Source organism: Nycticebus coucang, chromosome 8 (assembly GCF_027406575.1).
Source record: "Nycticebus coucang isolate mNycCou1 chromosome 8, mNycCou1.pri, whole genome shotgun sequence".
Lineage (NCBI taxonomy): Eukaryota > Metazoa > Chordata > Mammalia > Primates > Lorisidae > Nycticebus > Nycticebus coucang.
The window spans coordinates 95040214-95057990 of record NC_069787.1 but is presented as its reverse complement, the minus strand read 5'-3'; the positions used below and the strand labels follow the sequence as shown (position 1 = coordinate 95057990).

At 45.5% G+C, this 17777-nt stretch overlaps 1 protein-coding gene and 1 non-coding gene across 5 annotated transcripts in view; one reads left to right on the top strand and one right to left on the bottom strand.

Annotated features, from left to right (window-relative positions):
- RBM6 (RNA binding motif protein 6) overlaps window positions 1–17777 on the bottom strand; it is a 170204-nt gene that overhangs the window by 150451 nt on the left and 1976 nt on the right. For 3 of the 4 annotated variants that reach the window (XM_053598699.1, XM_053598697.1, XM_053598702.1), the window contains one exon: window positions 1501–1612. In XM_053598699.1, the coding sequence (XP_053454674.1) occupies window positions 1501–1544 (44 nt within the window). In that variant the 5' untranslated portion in view covers window positions 1545–1612. Of the gene's footprint in view, window positions 1–1500; window positions 1613–3949; window positions 4080–17777 lie in introns of those variants that run through there. The other variant, XM_053598698.1, reaches the window with a different exon arrangement.
- LOC128592951 (U6 spliceosomal RNA) lies at window positions 5959–6062 on the top strand. Its single transcript, XR_008382156.1, has one exon. It is a non-coding gene; the product is annotated as a U6 spliceosomal RNA (small nuclear RNA).

Here is a 17777-nt window from a genome sequence, read left to right as displayed (position 1 = left end):
GCGCTGGCCACATACATCGAGCTGGCAGATTCGAATCCAGTCCGAGACTGCCAGACAACGACAACTACAACCAAAAAATAGCCAGGTGTTGCAGCAAGCGCCTATAGTCCAGCTATTTTGGAGGCTGAGACAAGAGAATCACTTAAGCCCAAGAGTTTGAGGTTGCTATGAGTTGTGACACCAGGGCACTCTACCCAGGGCGACAGCCTGAGACTTTGTCTCAAAAAAATAAAAATAAAAAAATCTATTTACATCTGAATGCTACCATCTGCTCCACCCTTCTTGGTACTGCATCAACATGCGAGACAAGGCACAGCTCTACTTTCTAGACATAATTAGTGAAATTAATGGAGCTTTTATGAGCATTTACATACATTATGCTAGCTTTCCTTATTAGCCAAGTATGTATCATTTTGCTAAAAAACCCCAAAAAGAAATGAGTCTTGAAGCTATTATTAATATTTTCAAAAATTAAGATAACGGGCGGTGCCTGTGGCTCAGTCGGTAAGGCGCCAGCCCCATATACCGAGGGTGGCGGGTTCAAACCCAGCCCCGGCCAAACTGCAACCAAAAAATAGCCGGGCGTTGTGGTGGGCGCCTGTAGTCCCAGCTACTCGGGAGGCTGAGGCAAGAGAATCGCTTAAACCCAGGAGTTGGAGGTTGCTGTGAGCTGTGTGAGGCCACGGCACTCTACCGAGGGCCATAAAGTGAGACTCTGTCTCTACCAAAAAAAAAAAATGTAAGATAAAATACTTGGCATGCTGGCTCACTATCACTTTAGACATGACTAAAAACCTTTAAAAGTTTCTATTTTTAAAAAATTAGGGGCAGGGCGGCACCTGTGGCTCAGTTGGTAGGGCGCCGGCCCCATATACCGAGGGTGACGGGTTCAAGCCCGGCCCCGGCCAAACTGCAACCAAAAAATAGCCGGGCGTTGTGGCGGGCGCCTGTAGTCCCAGCTACTCGGGAGGCTGAGGCAAGAGAATCGCTTAAGCCCAGGAGTTGGAGGTTGCTGTGAGCTGTGTGAGGCCACGGCACTCTATTGAGGGCCATAAAGTGAGACTCTGTCTCTACAAAAAAAAAAAAAAAAAATTAGGGGCAGCGCCTGTGGCTTAGTGAGTAGGGCGCCAGCCCCATATACCAAGGGTGGTGGGTTCAAACCCAGCCCTCTCCAAACTGTAACAACAACAACAACAACAACAAAAAAAAAAAAAAAAAAAAATAGGTGGGCGTGTGGCAGGTGCCTATAGTCCCAGCTACTCGGGAGGCTGAGGCAAGAGAGTAGCCTAAAAAACCCAGGAGTTCAAGGTTGCTGTGAGCTGTGATGCCACCGCACTCTACTGAGGGTGATAAAGTGAGATTCTATCGCAAAAAAAAATCAGAGCTACTTCTGTACAAAGAAAATATCTCTCTGTATGTAGGCCAATAGGCTATACTACATATTGATTAAAATATTAACAATTTTTTAAAACAATTTCAAATTCAAATTTCAGGACTTACCGAAAAGGTCCTCTTCTGTTAGTAGATCGAGAATCCCCCCACATTTCTTTCTATGTCAAGAGGACCCCAATAAGTAGATTCTTGTTCTAACAAACACTGGTTATAGCAGTACCTGTACAAAACAAACCACAACAAAAAGTACTTTATTTTTTTTTTTTGTAGAGACAGAGTTTCACTTTATGGCCCTTGGTAGAGTGCCATGGCATCAGACAGCTCACAGCAACCTCCAACTCCTGGGCTTAAGCGATTCTCTTGCCTCAGCCTCCCGAGTAGCTGGGACTACAGGCACCTGCCACAACGCCCGGCTATTTTTTGGTTGCAGTTCAGCCAGCGCAGGGTTTGAACCTGCCACCCTTGGTATATGGGGCCGGCGCCTTACCGACTGAGCCACAGGCGCCGCCCCTTTTTTATTTATTTTTTTTTTTTTTGAGACAAGTCTCAAGCGTCACCCTGGGTAGAGTCATATGCCGTGGCATCACAGCTCACAGCAACCTCAAACTCTTGGGCTCAAATGATTCTCTTATCTCAACCTCCCAAGTAGCTGAGATACAGGCACCCACCACAATGCCCGGCTATTTTTTGGTTGCAGTTAGCATTGTTGTTTAGCAGGTCCAGACCAGGTTCAAACTCGCCAGCCCCAGTGTATGTGGCCAGCACCCTAACCACTGAGCAATGACAGGCACCGAGCCAAATAAGTACTTTAAAACATGAACTAAAGGCTAGTTTCCCCCCTGCTTGGCTTATCAGGGACCACATCAGCTGAGATAATTCTTGAGGTCACTCAAACATTTAAATATTTATTGTTAGAAAAATACACTTTTGGGGCAGCGCCTATGGCTCAAGGAGCAGGGCGCTGGCCCCACAAGCCAAGGGTGGTGGGTTCAAGCCTGGCCCTAGCCAAAAACCGCAAGAACAAAAAAGAAAAATATACTTTTGGCTCGGCACCTGTACACAGGGGTTATAGTGCCAGCCAAATACACCAAAGTTGGTGGGTTTGAACCTGGTCCAGGGACAGCTAAACAATGACAACTGCAACAAAAAATAGCCGGGCATTCTGGCGGGCACCTATAGTCCCAGGTACTTGGGAGGCTGAGGCAAGAGAATTGCTTAAGCCCAAGAGTCCTGAAGTTGCTGCGAGCTCTGATGCCACAGGACTCTACCAAGGGCGACATAGTGAAACTCTGTCTCAAAAACAAACAAACAAAAAAAAAAAAACTCTTTTAATTAAAACATGCACTATAAGGCACCATAAACTTTTCAATATACTAAAGTAAGTATTTACTAGTTTTTTTCTACCAACCGTTTGTGCCTCCTTTTTGGAAACAGCACCTTAGCATTAATCCCTTTCTCAAGGCCACATGGCTAATACTGTATCATCCAGCCTCACCAGTCTGAATAGTGACTGCTTTAAAGATGAGCATGTAATTCAAGTCCTGAGAAGTTCTCAAGGACTTTTATTACAGGTCCTAAAAAAGGAAAATCTTTGTGCCTTGGATTTGGCAATGGTTTCTTAAATATGACACCTGAAGCATAGCAAACGAAAGATATAAAGTGAATTCCATAAAATTAAAAACTTTTGTACATCAAAGGACACTATCAGAGAGTAAAAATACAATCCACAGGTCATGAAAATGGCAGACTAAGTTCCATTCCTCCACAAAAACATCAAAAAATAAAGCAGTCACTGTCTGAACAAACTTCATCAAAGCTTTAGGAAAAAAGTCCAAGATCCTAACAATTTGGAAAGCTGAGATGAGAGGATTACTTGAGATCAGGAGTTCCAGACCAGTCTGGGCAAAATAGGAAGACCCTCACCTATTAAAAATATTAGAAAAAAATGGCTGGTGCTATGGTTCAAACCTGTAATCCTGGCACATGGAGAGGCCAAGGCAGGACTGCTTAAGCTCAGGAATTCAAGACCAGTCTGAGCAAAAGCAAGACCCTATCTAAACTAAAAACAGAAAAATTAGCCAGGCATCATGGTGCACACCCATAATCCCAATTACTTGAGAGGCTGAGGCAGGAGGATCACTTGAGCCCAGGAGTTGAAGGTTATACTAAGCTACAATGATAGTAATGCATTCAACCAAAGATGACAGAATTCAACCAAAGATGATAGAGCAAGACTATCTCAAAAAAAAAAAAAAAAAAAAAAAAACGGGAGCGGTGCTTGTGGCTCAATGGGTAGGGCACCAGCCCCATATACCAAAGATGGCGGGTTCGAACCCAGCCCCAGCCAAACAGCACCAAAAATATCCAGGCATTGTGGCGGGCACCTGTAGTCCCAGCTACTTGAGCGGCTGAGGCAAGAGAATTGCCTAAGCCCAAAAGCTGGAGGTTGCTGTGAGCTGTGTCCCGACTGTACTCCACCAAGGGTGACAAAGTGAAACTGTCTAAAAAAAAAAAAGGAAAAGAAAAAATTAGTCACGTGTGGTGGCTCATCCCATACCTGTAGTCCCAGGTGAATTCTGCCTCAATCTTCTGGACAAGGGTAAGAAGACTGATGAGCCCAGGAGTTTGCAGCAGCAGTGAGCTACAATTGTACCACTGCACTCTAACTCAGATGACAGAGTAAGACTCTGTCCCAAAAACAAAACAAAAATTTAAAAAAGCTCCTTCCCTCAACAAGGAGAGTAGATTTTATTTGCAAATTATTATATATATATATATTCTACCCTGCCTGGTAGAATATTCTTTTTCTATTTCTTTTGCCTGGTAGAATATTCTTTTTCTATTTCTTTTTTTTTTTTTTTTTGAGACAGAGCCTCAAGATGTCATCCTGAGTAGAGTGCTATGGCATCACAGCTCACAGCAACCTCCAACTCCTGGGCTCAAGCAATTCTCCTGCCTCTGCCTCCCAAGTAGCTGGGACTACAGGCGCTCGCCACAACGCCCAGCTACTTTTTGGTTGCAGCCATCATTGTTGTTTGGTGGGCCCGGGCTGGATTCAAACCCACCAGCTCAGGTGTATGTGGCTGGCGCCTTAGTCGCTTGAGCCACAGGCGCTGAACCTCTTGTCTCTATTTCAACCTAACTCAGAACTCAGGCAGAAAAACAGCAGGCAATGTTAATGAAAGCTATAAAGCGGACTACAGACTCACAGAAACGTGAGGCAAGAGATTATAGGTAGAGGTACAGAGAAGTTGGGGTGAAACTCTTTGGAAAATTAGGACATTCCAAAGCAACATGTAGACAGACAATTCAGAAAGCTATACACATACCCAGGGAAGATATATAATCAGATAAGACCTGAGAACATCTTAAGCTTTCACCTCAGGCTAATCCCTAAGCTCAGAGCAAACCTAGTTAAATATTTTGGTTTTTTTGTTTGTTTGTTTTTGAGACAGAGTCTGACTTTGTCGCCCTTGGTAGAGTACCATGGCATCACAACTCACAGCAACCTCAAACTCTTGAGCTTACGCAATTCTCTTGCCTCAGCCTCCCAAATAGCTAGGACTAAAGGCACCCGCCACACGCCTGCCTTTATTTAGAGACAAGGTCTCGCTCTGGCTCAGGCTGTTCTTGAACCTGTGAGCTCAGGCAATTCACCCACCTCAGCCTCCCAAAGGCTGGGATTATAGGCATGAGCTACCTCCCCCAGCCCTAGTTAAGTCTTTAAAAAGTATTCCAGCAGGCTCAGCACTTGTAGCTTAAGCAGCTAAGGCGCCAGCCACAGACACCAGAGCTGGGGAGTTTGAATCCAGCCTGGGCCTGCCAAACAACAATGACAACTGAAACCAAAAAATAGACAGGCATTGAGGTGGGTGCCTATGGTCCCAGCTACTTGGGAGGCTGAGGCAAGAGAATGGCTTAAGCCCAGGAGTTGGAGGTTGCTGTGAGTTGTGATGTCACAGCACTCTATCCAGGGCGACAGCTTGAGGCTCAGTCTCCAAAAAAAAAAGTATTCCAGCAAAGAACCAAACTGCAGAGACAGGCAGAGGTGGTTATTTGCCATGTTTTTCTGCTTGTCTGTTTTTCCTGGTTAGTTTTTTGTTTGTCTGAGCTCCTGTCATTCAAGGAAATCTTGGTCAAAACATTCACTAAACACAAGCTACAGAAACAGAGCCTTCAGCGATCACACAAACAAGGAACAACCTTTGCAAAAATATTTTGTAAGAAGTCTCAATCAGACAACTACAGCCTTCAAGAGACAAAACAAAAGCAAAAAACACCAATAAACCCTGAGAAATGGGGAGACTCTGACTTCCAATGTTTCCACATTATAATAGTCAAATAATTTTCTTTTTTTATTTATTTATTTTTTTGTGTGTGTGATTTTTTGGCCGGGGCTGGGTTTGAACCCGCCACCTCCGGCATATGGGACTGGCGCCCTACTACTTGAGCCACAGGCGCCGCCTCAAATACCCTATTTTCAACATCAAAAAAACCCTGCAAGATATACAATACAAACAGAAAATACGGCCCTTTCAATGAAACAAAATAAATCAACAGAAACGAGTGCTTGCTTCGGCAGCACATATACTAAAATTGGACTGGTACAGAGATTAGCATGGCCCCTGGGCAAGAATCATACACAAATTGGTGAAGTGTTCCATATTAAAAAAAAAAAAAAAAAAAAAATCAACAGAAACAATACCTGAGAAAGTCAGACATCAAATTTACTAGACATAGACTAAATTGAGGGGCAGAGAGAGTCACATTCCATTCCCCTGGAGTAGGGTACCATGGCATCAGCCTGGCTCATAGCAACCTCAAACTCCTGGACTCAAGTCATCCTCATCCTCCCAAGTAGCTGAGACTCCAGACATGAGGCACAATGCCCAGTTAATTTTGTCACTTTTAGTATAGTCAAGGTCTCACTAGGAATACAGGCGTGGGCCACAGCACCCAACCCAGATATAGACGTTAAAACAACTGTCTTAGGCCGGGCACGGTGGCTCACACCTATAATCCTAGCACTCAAGGAGGCCGAAGTGGGTGGGTCACCTGAGCTCAAAGAGTTTGAGACCAGCCTGAGCAAGAGTGACATCTCATCTCTAAAATTAGCGGGGCAATATGGTAGGTACCTATAGTCCCAGCTACTCGGGAGACTGATGCAAGAGAATTGCTTGAGCCTGAGCCCAAGAGTTTGAGGTTGCTGTGAGCTATGACGCCAGGGCAATCTACCAAGGGTAACAAAGTGGAACTCTGTCTCAAAAAAAAAAAAATAAAATAAATAATTGTCTTAATGAGCAGCCTGAACAAGGGCAAGATCCCATCACGGCAAAAAATTAGAAAAATTAGGGCGGCACCTGTGGCTCAGTTGGTAAGGCGCCGGCCCCATATACCGAGGGTGGCAGGTTCAAACCCGACTCCGGCTGAACTGCAACCAAAAAAAAAAATTAGAAAAATTAGCCAGGCATAGTAGTATGGGGCTTAAAGTCCCACTACTTGGGAGGCTGAAGAAGAAATACTGCCTAAGCCTAGGAGTTTCAGGTTGCAGTGAGATATGACGCCAATGCCCCACTACACTGTAGCCCAGGCAACAGAATAAGACTGTTGGGGGAGAGGGGGAAGAGACACAGTCTTAAATACAGTCTTAAATATATCCAAAGAACTAAATGATTACATGGAAAAAAGAGTTTTAAAAAATCAGGAAGGCTCGGCGACAAAAGCTCAAGCGGCTAAGGTGCCAGCCATATACACTAGAGTTGGCGGGTTCGAATCTAGCCTGGGCCTGCCAAACAACAGTGACAACTACAACATAAAAATAGCCGGGCATTGTGGTGGGCGCCTGAGGCTGAAACAGGAGAATTACTTGAGCCCAGGAGTTAGAGGCTGCTGTGAGTTGTAATGCCACAGCACTCTACCTAAGGCGACAGCTTGAGGCTCTGTCTCAAAAAAAAAAAAGAAAATCAGGAAATGATGAACAAGTAAATAAAAGTACCAAAAAATGGAAGATCCAAACAAAAATAAAAACTTCTAGAACTGGCCAGGTGCGGTGGCTCACATCATGCCCGGCCTAAGACAGTTGTTTTAACGTCTATATCTGGGTTGGGTGCTGTGGCCCACGCCTGTATTCCTAGCACTCTGGGAGGCCAAGGCACGTACACTGCCCTGAGCTAATAGGTTCAAGACCAGTCTGAGCAAAAGCGAGACCCAATCTAAAAATAGCAGGGCGTTCTGACGGGCACCTGTAGTCCCAGCTGCTTGGGGGCTGAGGCGAGAGAATCTCTTGAGCCAAGGAGTTGGACATTGCTATGAGCTGTGATGTCAGGGCACTCTACCAAGTGTGACAAAGTGAGAGTCTGTCTCAAAAAAAAAAAAAAAAAAGGAAAAATGGGGCGGCGCCTGTGGCTCAGTGAGTAGGGTGCTGGCCCCATATACCGAGGGTGGCGGGTTCAAACCCAGCCCCGGCTGAACTGCAACCAAAAAATAGCTGGGCGTTATGGCGGGCACCTGTAGTCCCCGCTGCTTGGGAGGCTGAGGCAAGAGAATCGCGTAAGCCCAGGAGTTGGAGGTTGCTGTGAGCTGTGTGATGCCATGGCACTCTACCGAGGGCCATAAAGTGAGACCCTGTCTCTACAAAAAAAAAAAAAAAAAAAAAGGAAAAATGAAAAACCGAGGCAAGAAGATCATTTGAGGCCAAGAGTTTGAGGTTGCTGTGACCTATGACACCACAGTACTCTACCAAGGGCAACAAAGTGAACTCTTTCCAAAAAAAATTATATATATACACATATAAATATATACACACCAACACACACATAAGAAAATGAAAAAAGAATCAAATATCACTCCAAAAAATCAACTAAACATAAAAGAAAGAAATGAAGGACAGGCGGCGCCTGTAGCTCAGTGGGTAGGGCACCAGCCACATACGCCCAGCTGGCGGGTTCGAACCCAGCCTGGGCCAGCTAAAACAACAATGGCAACCACAACAAAAAAAAATAGCCAGCCATTGTGGTGGGAGTCTGGAGTCCCAGCTACTTGGGAAGCTAAGGCAAGAGAATCGCTTAAGGCCAAGAGTTTGAGGTTGCTGTGAGCTGTGACACTACAGTACTCTACCCAGGGCGCCAGCTTAAGACTCTGTCTCAAAAGAAAAGAAAAGAAGGGCGGCGCCTGTGGCTCAGTAGGTAAGACGCCGGCCCCATATACCGAGGGTGATGGGTTCAAACCCGGCCCTGGCCAAACTGCAACCGAAAAATAGCTGGGCGTTGTGGCGGGTGCCTGTAGTCCCAGCTACTCAGGAGGCTGAGGCAAGAGAATCGCTTAAGCCCAGGAGTTGGAGGTTGCTGTGAGCTGTATGAGGCCATGGCACTCTACCGAGGGCCATAAAGTGAGACTCTGTCTCTACAAAAAAAAAAAAAGAAAAGAAAAGAAGAAGAAAAAAGAAATAAAGGACAAAAAAAACTTTAAAACATATTAGAAATAAATAGCAAAATGGCAAAAATCCCTCTTTATCAGTATTTACTTTAAATGTAAATAGTTTAAACTCTGTAATAAAAAGATGAGACTGAGGACAGGCATGTTGGCTCACTTCTATAATCTCAGCACTCTGAGGATTACTTGAAGGCAAGAGTTCAAGACCACCTTAAACAACATAGCAGGACTTCTACTCCACATATAATATTTTTATGAAATAAGCTGTATATGAATCGGGCATGGTGGCTCTCGCCTGTAACCCTAGCACATTGGGAGGCTGAGGTGGGTAGACAGCCTGAGCTCTGGAGTTCAAGACCAGCCTAAGCAAGAGCAAGACCCTGTCTCTAAAAAATAGCCAGGCATTGTGAAGGGTTCCTGTAGACCCAGCTACTTGGGAGGCTGAGGCAAGAGGATCACTTGAGCCCAAGAATTTGAGGGTGCTATAAGCTATGATATCACAGCACTTTACTGTAAAACTCTGTCTCAAAAACAAAACAATAAAAATAAAAAATAAGGTGGAGCCTGTGGCTCAGTGAGTAGTGTGCCGGCCTCATATACTGAGGGTGGCGGGTTCAAACCCCACTCTGGCCAAACTGTAACAACAACAAAAAAAATAGCTGGGCATTATGGCAGGCGCCTGTAGTCCCAGCTACTCGAAGGCTGAGGCAAGAGAATCACCTAAGCCCAAGAGCTGGAGGTTGCTGTGAGCTGTGACGCCACAGCACTCTCCAAGGATGACAAAGTGAGACTCTGTCTCTAAAAATGTAAAATAAAATAGGCGGTGACTGAGGCTCAGTGGGTAGGGCGCCAGCCCCATACACAGAGAGGGGCAGGTTCAAACCTGACCCCAGCCAAACTACAACAAAAAATGGCTGGGCCTTGTGGCAGGCGCCTGTAGTCCCAGCTACTCGCGAGGCTGAGACAAGAGAATCACCGAAGCCCAGGAGTTGGAGGTTGCTGTGAGTTGTGACGCCACAGCATAAGCCATCTATGGTAATGCATGCCTGTACGTAGTCCCAGCTACTCAGTAGGCTGAGGCAGAAGGATTCCTTGAGCCCAGGAGTTCCAGCTGGCAGCAAGCTGATGATGCTACCATACTCTGCCCAGGGAGACAAAACAAGACTCTGTCTTGGAAAAAAAAGAACATAAACAAAAGTATGCTAAGAAAAAATAAAGTAGCTACACTGATATAGGATTAGCTATTATATATTAAATGATATAGGATCAGCTATTATATATTAAATTTAAAAATATGTGCAATAGGCCAGGCATGGTAGCTCATGCCTATAATCCTCACATTCAAGGACTCCAAGGCAGCAGGATCGTTGGAGCTCAGAAATTTGACGTCAGCCTAAGCAAAAGGGAGACCCCATCTCTACTAAAAAAAAAATAGTCCTCTGAACACAGTGGCTCATGCCAGTAATTGTAGCACTCTGGGAAGCAGAGGCAGGTAGATCGCCTGAGATTGGGCGTTCAAAAACAGCCTGAGAAGAGAGATCCCATCTCTTAGAAAAAGTAGCCAGGTGTTGTGGCAGACTACTTGGGAGGCTGAGGTAAGAGGATGACTTGAGCCCACGAGTTTGAGGTTGCTGTGAGCTTTGACACCATCACACTCTAGCCAGGGCAACAACAGAACACAACTCTGTCTCAAAAAAATAAATTACTTAACTCTAAATGAATTAAGGACCTAAATATAAAATATAAAACTATAAAACTGGCCAAGTGCAGTTCACACCTATAATCCTAGCACTCTGAGAGGCCAAGGCGGGTGGATTACCCTGAGCTCATGGGTTCGAGACCAACCTGAGCAAGTGTGAGACCCCATCTCTAAAAACAGCGGAGCGTTGTGACCGGCACCTGTAGTCCCAGCTACTTGGAAGGTTGAGGCAAGAGAATCACTTGAGCCCAAGAGTTTGAGGTTGCTGCGAGCTATGATGCCACAGCACTCCACCAGCAGTGACAAAGTGAGATTCTGTCTTAAAAAAAAAAAAAAAAACTCTGAAACTTTTTTTTTTTTTTTGGCCGGTGTCAGGTTTGAACCTGCTACCTCAAACATATGGGGACAGTGCCCTACTCCTTGAGGCATAGGCGCCACCAAGTTTTTTTGTTTGTATTTTTGAGACAGAGCCTCAAGCTGTCCCCCTGGGTAGAGTGCCAAGGCATCACAGCTCATGGCAACCTCCAACTCTTGGGCTCAAGCACTTCTCCTGCCTCTGCCTCCCAAGTAGCTGGGACTACAGGCGCCCAGCTATTTTTTAGTTGCAGCCATCATTGTTGTTTGCCGGGCCCAGGCTGGATTCGAACCTGTCAGCTCAGGTGTATGTGGCTGGTGCCTTAGCCGCTTGAGCCACAGGCACCAAGCCATTTTTTATTTTTTTTGTGAGACAATCTCACTCGCCTAGAGTGCCATGGCTTCAGCCTAGCTCACAGCAACCTCAAACTCCTGGGCTCAAGCAATCCTCCTGCCTCAGCTTTTCAAGTACCTAGGACCATCAACAAGTGCCATCACACCCAACTAATTTTTCGTAAAGAGGGTGGTCTAACTTTGCTCAGCCAAATTTTCAACTCCTGACCTCAAATGATCCTCTAGCCTCTGCCTCCAAGAGATATAACTATAAAACTCTTAGAGGCTGGGCATGGAACCTCACACCTATAATCCTAGCACTATGAGAGGCTGAGGCAGATGGATCACTTGAGCTCAGGAGTTCAAGACCAGCCTGAACTAGAGTGAGACCCTGCCTCTTAAAAAATAGCCAGGTGTTGGGTGGTGCCTGTGGCTCAAAGGAGTAGGGCATCAGCCCTATACACCAGAGGTGGTGGGTTCAAGCCCAGCCCTGGACAAAAACTGCAAAAAGTTAAAAATTAAAAAATAACCGGGTGTTGTGGTGAGCACCTGTAGTCTCACCTACTTGGGAGGCTGAGGCAAGAAAATCACTTGAGCCCAATCAATTGAGTTTGAGGTTGCTGTGAGTTATGATGCCATAGCACTCCACTGAGGACAACAAAGTGAGACTCTCTCTCAAAAAAAGATAAAAAATAAAAAAAATTAAAGTTTAAAAAAATAAAAAGGTACCAATAAGCAAACACCAAGAAAACACAATGAGATACCTTCACATCAATTAACGTAGCTAACATTAAAAAAAAGCCATTAAGGCTCAGCGTCCGTAGCTCAGTGAGTAGGGTGCCAGCCACATACACCAAAGCTGGTGGGTTGGAGCCCAGCCCAGGCCTGCAAAACAACAATGACAACTGAAACCAAAAAACAGCCGGGTACTGTGGTGGGCACCTGTAGTCCCAACTATTTGGGAAGCGGAGGCAGGAGAATCGCTTGAGCCCAGGAGTTGGAGGTTGCTGTGAGCTGTGATGCCACAGAACTCTACCCAGAGTGACAGCTTGAGGCTCTGTCTCAAAAAAAAAAAAAAAAAAAATGCCACTAAGGCTCAGCACCCGTAGCTCAGTGAGTAGGGTGCCGGCCACATACACCAAAAGCTGGCGGGTTCAAGCCCAGCCCAGGCCTGCCAAACAACAATGACAACTGCAACCAAAAAAAAAAAAATAGCCAGGTGTTATGGAAGACACCTGTAGTCCCAGCCACATGGTAGGCTGAAGCCAGAGAATTGCTTAAGCCCAAGAGTTTGAGGTTACAGTAAGCTGTGACACCATGGCAATCTACCAAGGGTGACATAGTGAGACTATCTCAAGAAAAAAAAAAAGTCACTAAAAAACAGAAAATAACACAAGTTCCCAAGGATGTCATGCATTACTGTGGGAATGTAAAATGATGCAGCCACTGAGGAAAACAGTATGACGGTTTCTCAAAAAGATAAAACATAGAATTACCATATAGGAATTCTACTTCTGGGTATATAACTAAAGGAAAAGAAAGTAGGAACTCAAAGAGATATTTGTACACCAATATTCATAGCAGTATTACAATAGCCAAAAGGTAAAAAAATACCCAAGTGTTGGTTAGGCACAGTGGCTCATGCCTATAATCCTAGCTCTTTGGAAAGCTGAAACAGGAAGATTGCTTGAGCTCAGGAGTTTGAGACCAGTCTGAGCAAGAGCTAGAACCTATCTCTACTAAAAACAGAAAAATGAGGCCGGACTCGGTGGCTCACACCTGTAATCCCAGCACTCTGGGAGGTCCAGGTGGGTGGATTGCCTGAGCTCACAGGTTTGAAACGAGCCTCAGCTACAGCAAGACCCTGCCTCTAAAAATAGCCAGGCATTGTGACTGGCACCTATAGTCCCAGCTACTCAGGAAGCTGAGGCATGAGACTTGCTTAAGCCCAGGTGTCAGAGGTTGCTGTGAGCTATGATGCCAAGGGGCAGCCAAGTGAGACTCTGACTCAAGAAAAAAAAAAATAATAAAATAAAATAAAATAAAAATTAACCAGGCATGGTGTCTCATGCCTACAGTACCAGCTACTCAAAAGGCTAAGACAAGAGAATTGCTTGAGCCCAAGAGTTTGAGATTGCAGTGAGCTATGATGATGCCACAGCATTCTCACCAGGGCCAAAGAGTGAGACTCTGTCTCAAAAAACTGGTTCGGTGCCCGGAGCCCAATGGTTATGGCACCAACCACATACGCCAAGACTGGCAGTTTTGAACCCGGCCAGGCCAGCTAAACAACAATGACAACTGCAACAAAAAATAGCCAGGCGGGGCAGCACCTGTGGCTCAGTGAGTAGGGTGCCAGCCCCATATACCATGGGTGGTGGGTTTGAACCCAGCCCAAGCCAAATTACAACAAAAAAATAGCCGGGTGAACTCGGTGCCTGTGGCTCAAGCGGCTAAGGCGCCAGCCACATACGCCTGAGCTGGCAGGTTCAAATCCAGCCCAGGCCCGCCAAACAACAATGACGGCTGCAACCAAAAAATAGCCAGGGGTTGTGGTGGGTGCCTGTAGTCCCAGCTACTTGGGAGGCTAAGGCAAGAGAATCTCCTAAGCTCAAGAGCTGGAGGTTGCTGTGAGCTATGATTCCACAGCACTCTACCGAGGGCAACAAAGTGAACTCTGTCTCTAAAAAAAAAATAATAATAATAGCCAGGCGTTATGGCAGGCACTTGTAGTCCCAGCTACTTGGGAGGCTGAGGCAAGAGAATCGCTTGAGCCCAGCAGTTTGAGGCTGCTGCGAGCTGTAACACCATGGCACCTACCAAAGGGGACAGAGGGAAACTCTGTCTCAAAAAAAAAAAAAAAAAAAAAAAACAGGGGGCGGCACCTGTGGCTCAGTTGGTGGGGTGCCGGCCCCATATACCGAGGGTGGCGGGTTCAAGCCCGGCCCCAGCCAAACTGCAACAACAACAAAAAAATAGCCAGGCATTGTGGTGGGCACCTGTGGTCCCAGCTGCTTGGGAGGCTGAGGCAAGAGAATCGCTTAGGCCCAGGAGTTGGAGGTTGCTGTGAGCTGTGTGATGCCATGGCACTCTACCTAGGGCCATAAAGTGAAACTGTCTCTACAAAAAAAAAAAAAAAAAAAAAGTGTCTAATGGGGCAAATGGATAAACAAAATATGGTCTATACACACCATGGAGTATCACTAAGCCATAAACAGGAATGACACGTTTTGATACATATATGGATGATACATACATGATACAACATGAATATGCCCTGAAATTTTGCTAAGTGAAATAAGCCAGACATAACAAAGGACATATATTGTATGATCCCATTTAGTATGTGTCATACCTAGAACAAGTAAACTCACAGAGACACAAAGTAGATTAGAAAATACCAAGAGCAGGTGGTGCCTTGTGGCTCAGTGAGTAGGGCACTGGCCCCATGTACCGAGGGTGGCGGGTTCAAACTTGGACCCGGCCAAACCGCAACAACAAAAAAAAATAGCCAGGTGCTGTGGCGGGCGTCTGTGGGCCCAGCTACTCAGGAGGCTGAGGCAAGAGAATCCTCTAAGCCCAGGAATTGGAGGTTGCTGTGAGCTGTGACACCACAGCACTCTACCAAGGGCGACAAAGTAACACTCTGTCTCTAAAAAAATACCAAGAGCTAGAGGAAAGCAGAAATGGTAGGTACTTGATTGATGGTTACAGAGTTTCTGTTTAGGGTAATAAAGTTTTAGAAATAGTATTTGCTATGCTACAGTGTGAATGTAATTAATGCCACTGAATTATACACTTAAAAGTCATTTAAAAAGAGTCCAGGTGGCTCAAGCCTGTAATCTTAGCACTCTGGAAGGCCAAGGCAGGTGGATCGCTTGAACTCACGAATTCTAGACCAGCATGAGCAAGAGCAAGATCCCGTCTCTAAAAAATAGCCAGGTGTCATGAAGGGTGCCTATAGCCCCAGCTACTCAGGAGGCTGAGGCAGGAGAATCACTTGAACTCAAGAGTTTGAGGCTGCTGTGAGCTATGATGCCAAGGCACGATACCGAGGGTGACAAAGTGAGACCCTGTCTCAAGAAAAAAAAATCATTTAAAAGGAAAATTTTGTTACAATATGTTTAAAAACCTATTTATCACAAGTTGTTAAAAATTAAGTGTAATATACCAAAAACCATTAAACATATAGCATAAATGGGTGAATTATATGTTATATGACTTGTAATCCAACAAAGCTATATATTTTTTAAATGGTAGTGGCTCAAAGGCCAGGCACAGTGACACACTCCTGTAGTCCCAGCACTCTGGGAGGCCTAGGCAAGTGACTGGCTTAAGCTCATGAATTCGAGACCAGCCTGAGCAAAAGCGAGACTGTGTCTCTACTAAAAACAGAAAAACTCAAGCAAGAAGATCGCTTGGAGCCCAAGTTGAAGGTTGCTGTCAGCTATAACACCACAGTATTCTACCCAGGGTGATAGCTTGAGACTCTGTCTCAAAAAAAAAAAAAAAAAAAGTGGCTTGAAGACTAGACACACTGGCACACTCCTGTACTCTGGGAGACTGAGGTGGGTGGATGGCTTGAGCTCACAAGTTCGAGACCAACCTGAGCAAGAGTGAGACCCCATCTCTGAAAAACTAGCTGGGCATTGTGGTGAGCACCTATAGCTACTCAGAAGGCTGAGGCAAGAGGATCGCTCGAGCCCAAGAATTTCAGGTTGCTAGGAGCTATAACGCCACGGCACTCTACTGGGGGCAGCAAAGACTGTCTCAAAAAAAAAAAAAAAAAAAAAAGAAGTGGTTCACATTTAGTGAACAATTTCTGCACACCAGGCACACACTGGGCATTCTGTATGTTTCCAAATCTCACAAAAACCTATGAGGTGCATACATTTCTCACTCTTACTTCAAAGAGGGAAACTGAGACTCAGAGGTTAGGAAATTTGCCCAACTATAATGAGTTAGAAGGGGGCAGGGATTCAATATCACATTTCAGAGACCCCATAGTTACCTACTCTGCTATACTAAATCCCAGTATTGACAGGGCTATACTTGTAAAATGAACTCAATAGAGGCCAATTAACCTAAGTGAAGGAGACAAATACGTTGTAGGAAAGTAACAGAAAAAAACATTTTTTTTTTTTTTTTTTTTTTTTGAGACAGAGCCTCAAGATGTCATCCTGAGTAGAGTGCCATGGCATCACAGCTCACAGCAACCTCCAACTCCTGGGCTCAAGCGATTCTCCTGCCTCAGCCTCCCAATTAGCTGGGCCTACAGGCGCCTGCCACAACACCCAGCTATTTTTTGGTTGCAGCCGTCATTGTTGTTTGCCAGGCCTGGGCTGGATTTGAACCTGCCAGCTCAGGTGTATGTGGCTGGTGCCTTAGCCTCTTGAGCCACAGGCACCCAGCCTATTTTTTTGTTTGTTTGTTTGTTTTTTTGAGACAGAGTCTCACTTTGTTGCCCTCAGTAAAATACCATGGTGTCACAGCTCACAGCAACCTCCAACTCTTGGGCTTAAGCAATTCTCTTGCCTCAGCCTCCCAATTAGCTGGGACTACAGGCACCAGCCACAACCCAGGGCTATTTTTTGTTATTGTTGCAGTTGTCATTACTGTTTAGCTGGCCCAGGCTGGATTCGAACCCACCAGCCTTGGTGCATATGGCTAGCGCTGTAACCACTGTGTTACCAGCACAGAGCTAGAAAAATTATTTCTAAACATGTGGTATATAGTCAGAATATTCCATCAAAGAATGACTTATGCGGCGGTTCCTGTGGCTTAGTGGGTAGGGCGCCGGCCCCATATCCGGAGGGTGGCAGGTTCAAAACTGGCACCAGCCAGCTAAAACAGCAGTGACAACTGCAATAAAAAATAGCCAGGCTTCGGGGCAGTGCCTGTAGCTCAAAGGAGTAAGGCGCTGGCCCCATATGCCGAGAGTGGTGGATTCAAACCCAGCCCCGGGCAAACTACAACAAAAAAATAGCCGGGCATTGTGGCGGGCGCCTGTAGTCCCAGCTATTCGGGATGCTGATGCAAGAGAATCCCCCAAATCCAAGAGCTGGAGGTTGCTGTGAGCTGTGACATCACAGCACTCCACCAAGGGTGACAAAGTGAGACTCTTTGTCTCTTAAAAAAAAAAATTTAAAAATAGCCAGGCGTTGTGGTGGGCACCTGTATTCCCAGCTACTCAGGACACTGAGGCAAGAGAATCACCTAAGCCCAAGAGGTGGAGGTTGCTATGAGCTGTGACGCCACAGCACTCTACCAAGGGCAACAAAGTGAGACTGTCTCAAAAAACAAAAAAAAAAAAAAGAATGACTTATGACCTTTAAAATTTCACAACTTTCCGATAGTTTAATCTTTTTTTTCATTTTTTTTTTGCAGTTTTTGGCCGGGGCTGGGTTTGAACCCGCCACCTCCAGCATATGTGGCCAGTGCCCTATTCCTTTGAGCCACAGGCACCGCCCACCATAGTTTAATCTTAACACAACTGTGAATCAGACATTAACACCAGTTTGTACATTTAAATGTGTTGGTAGAGGAGTATAATATTGCCCAAATTTCT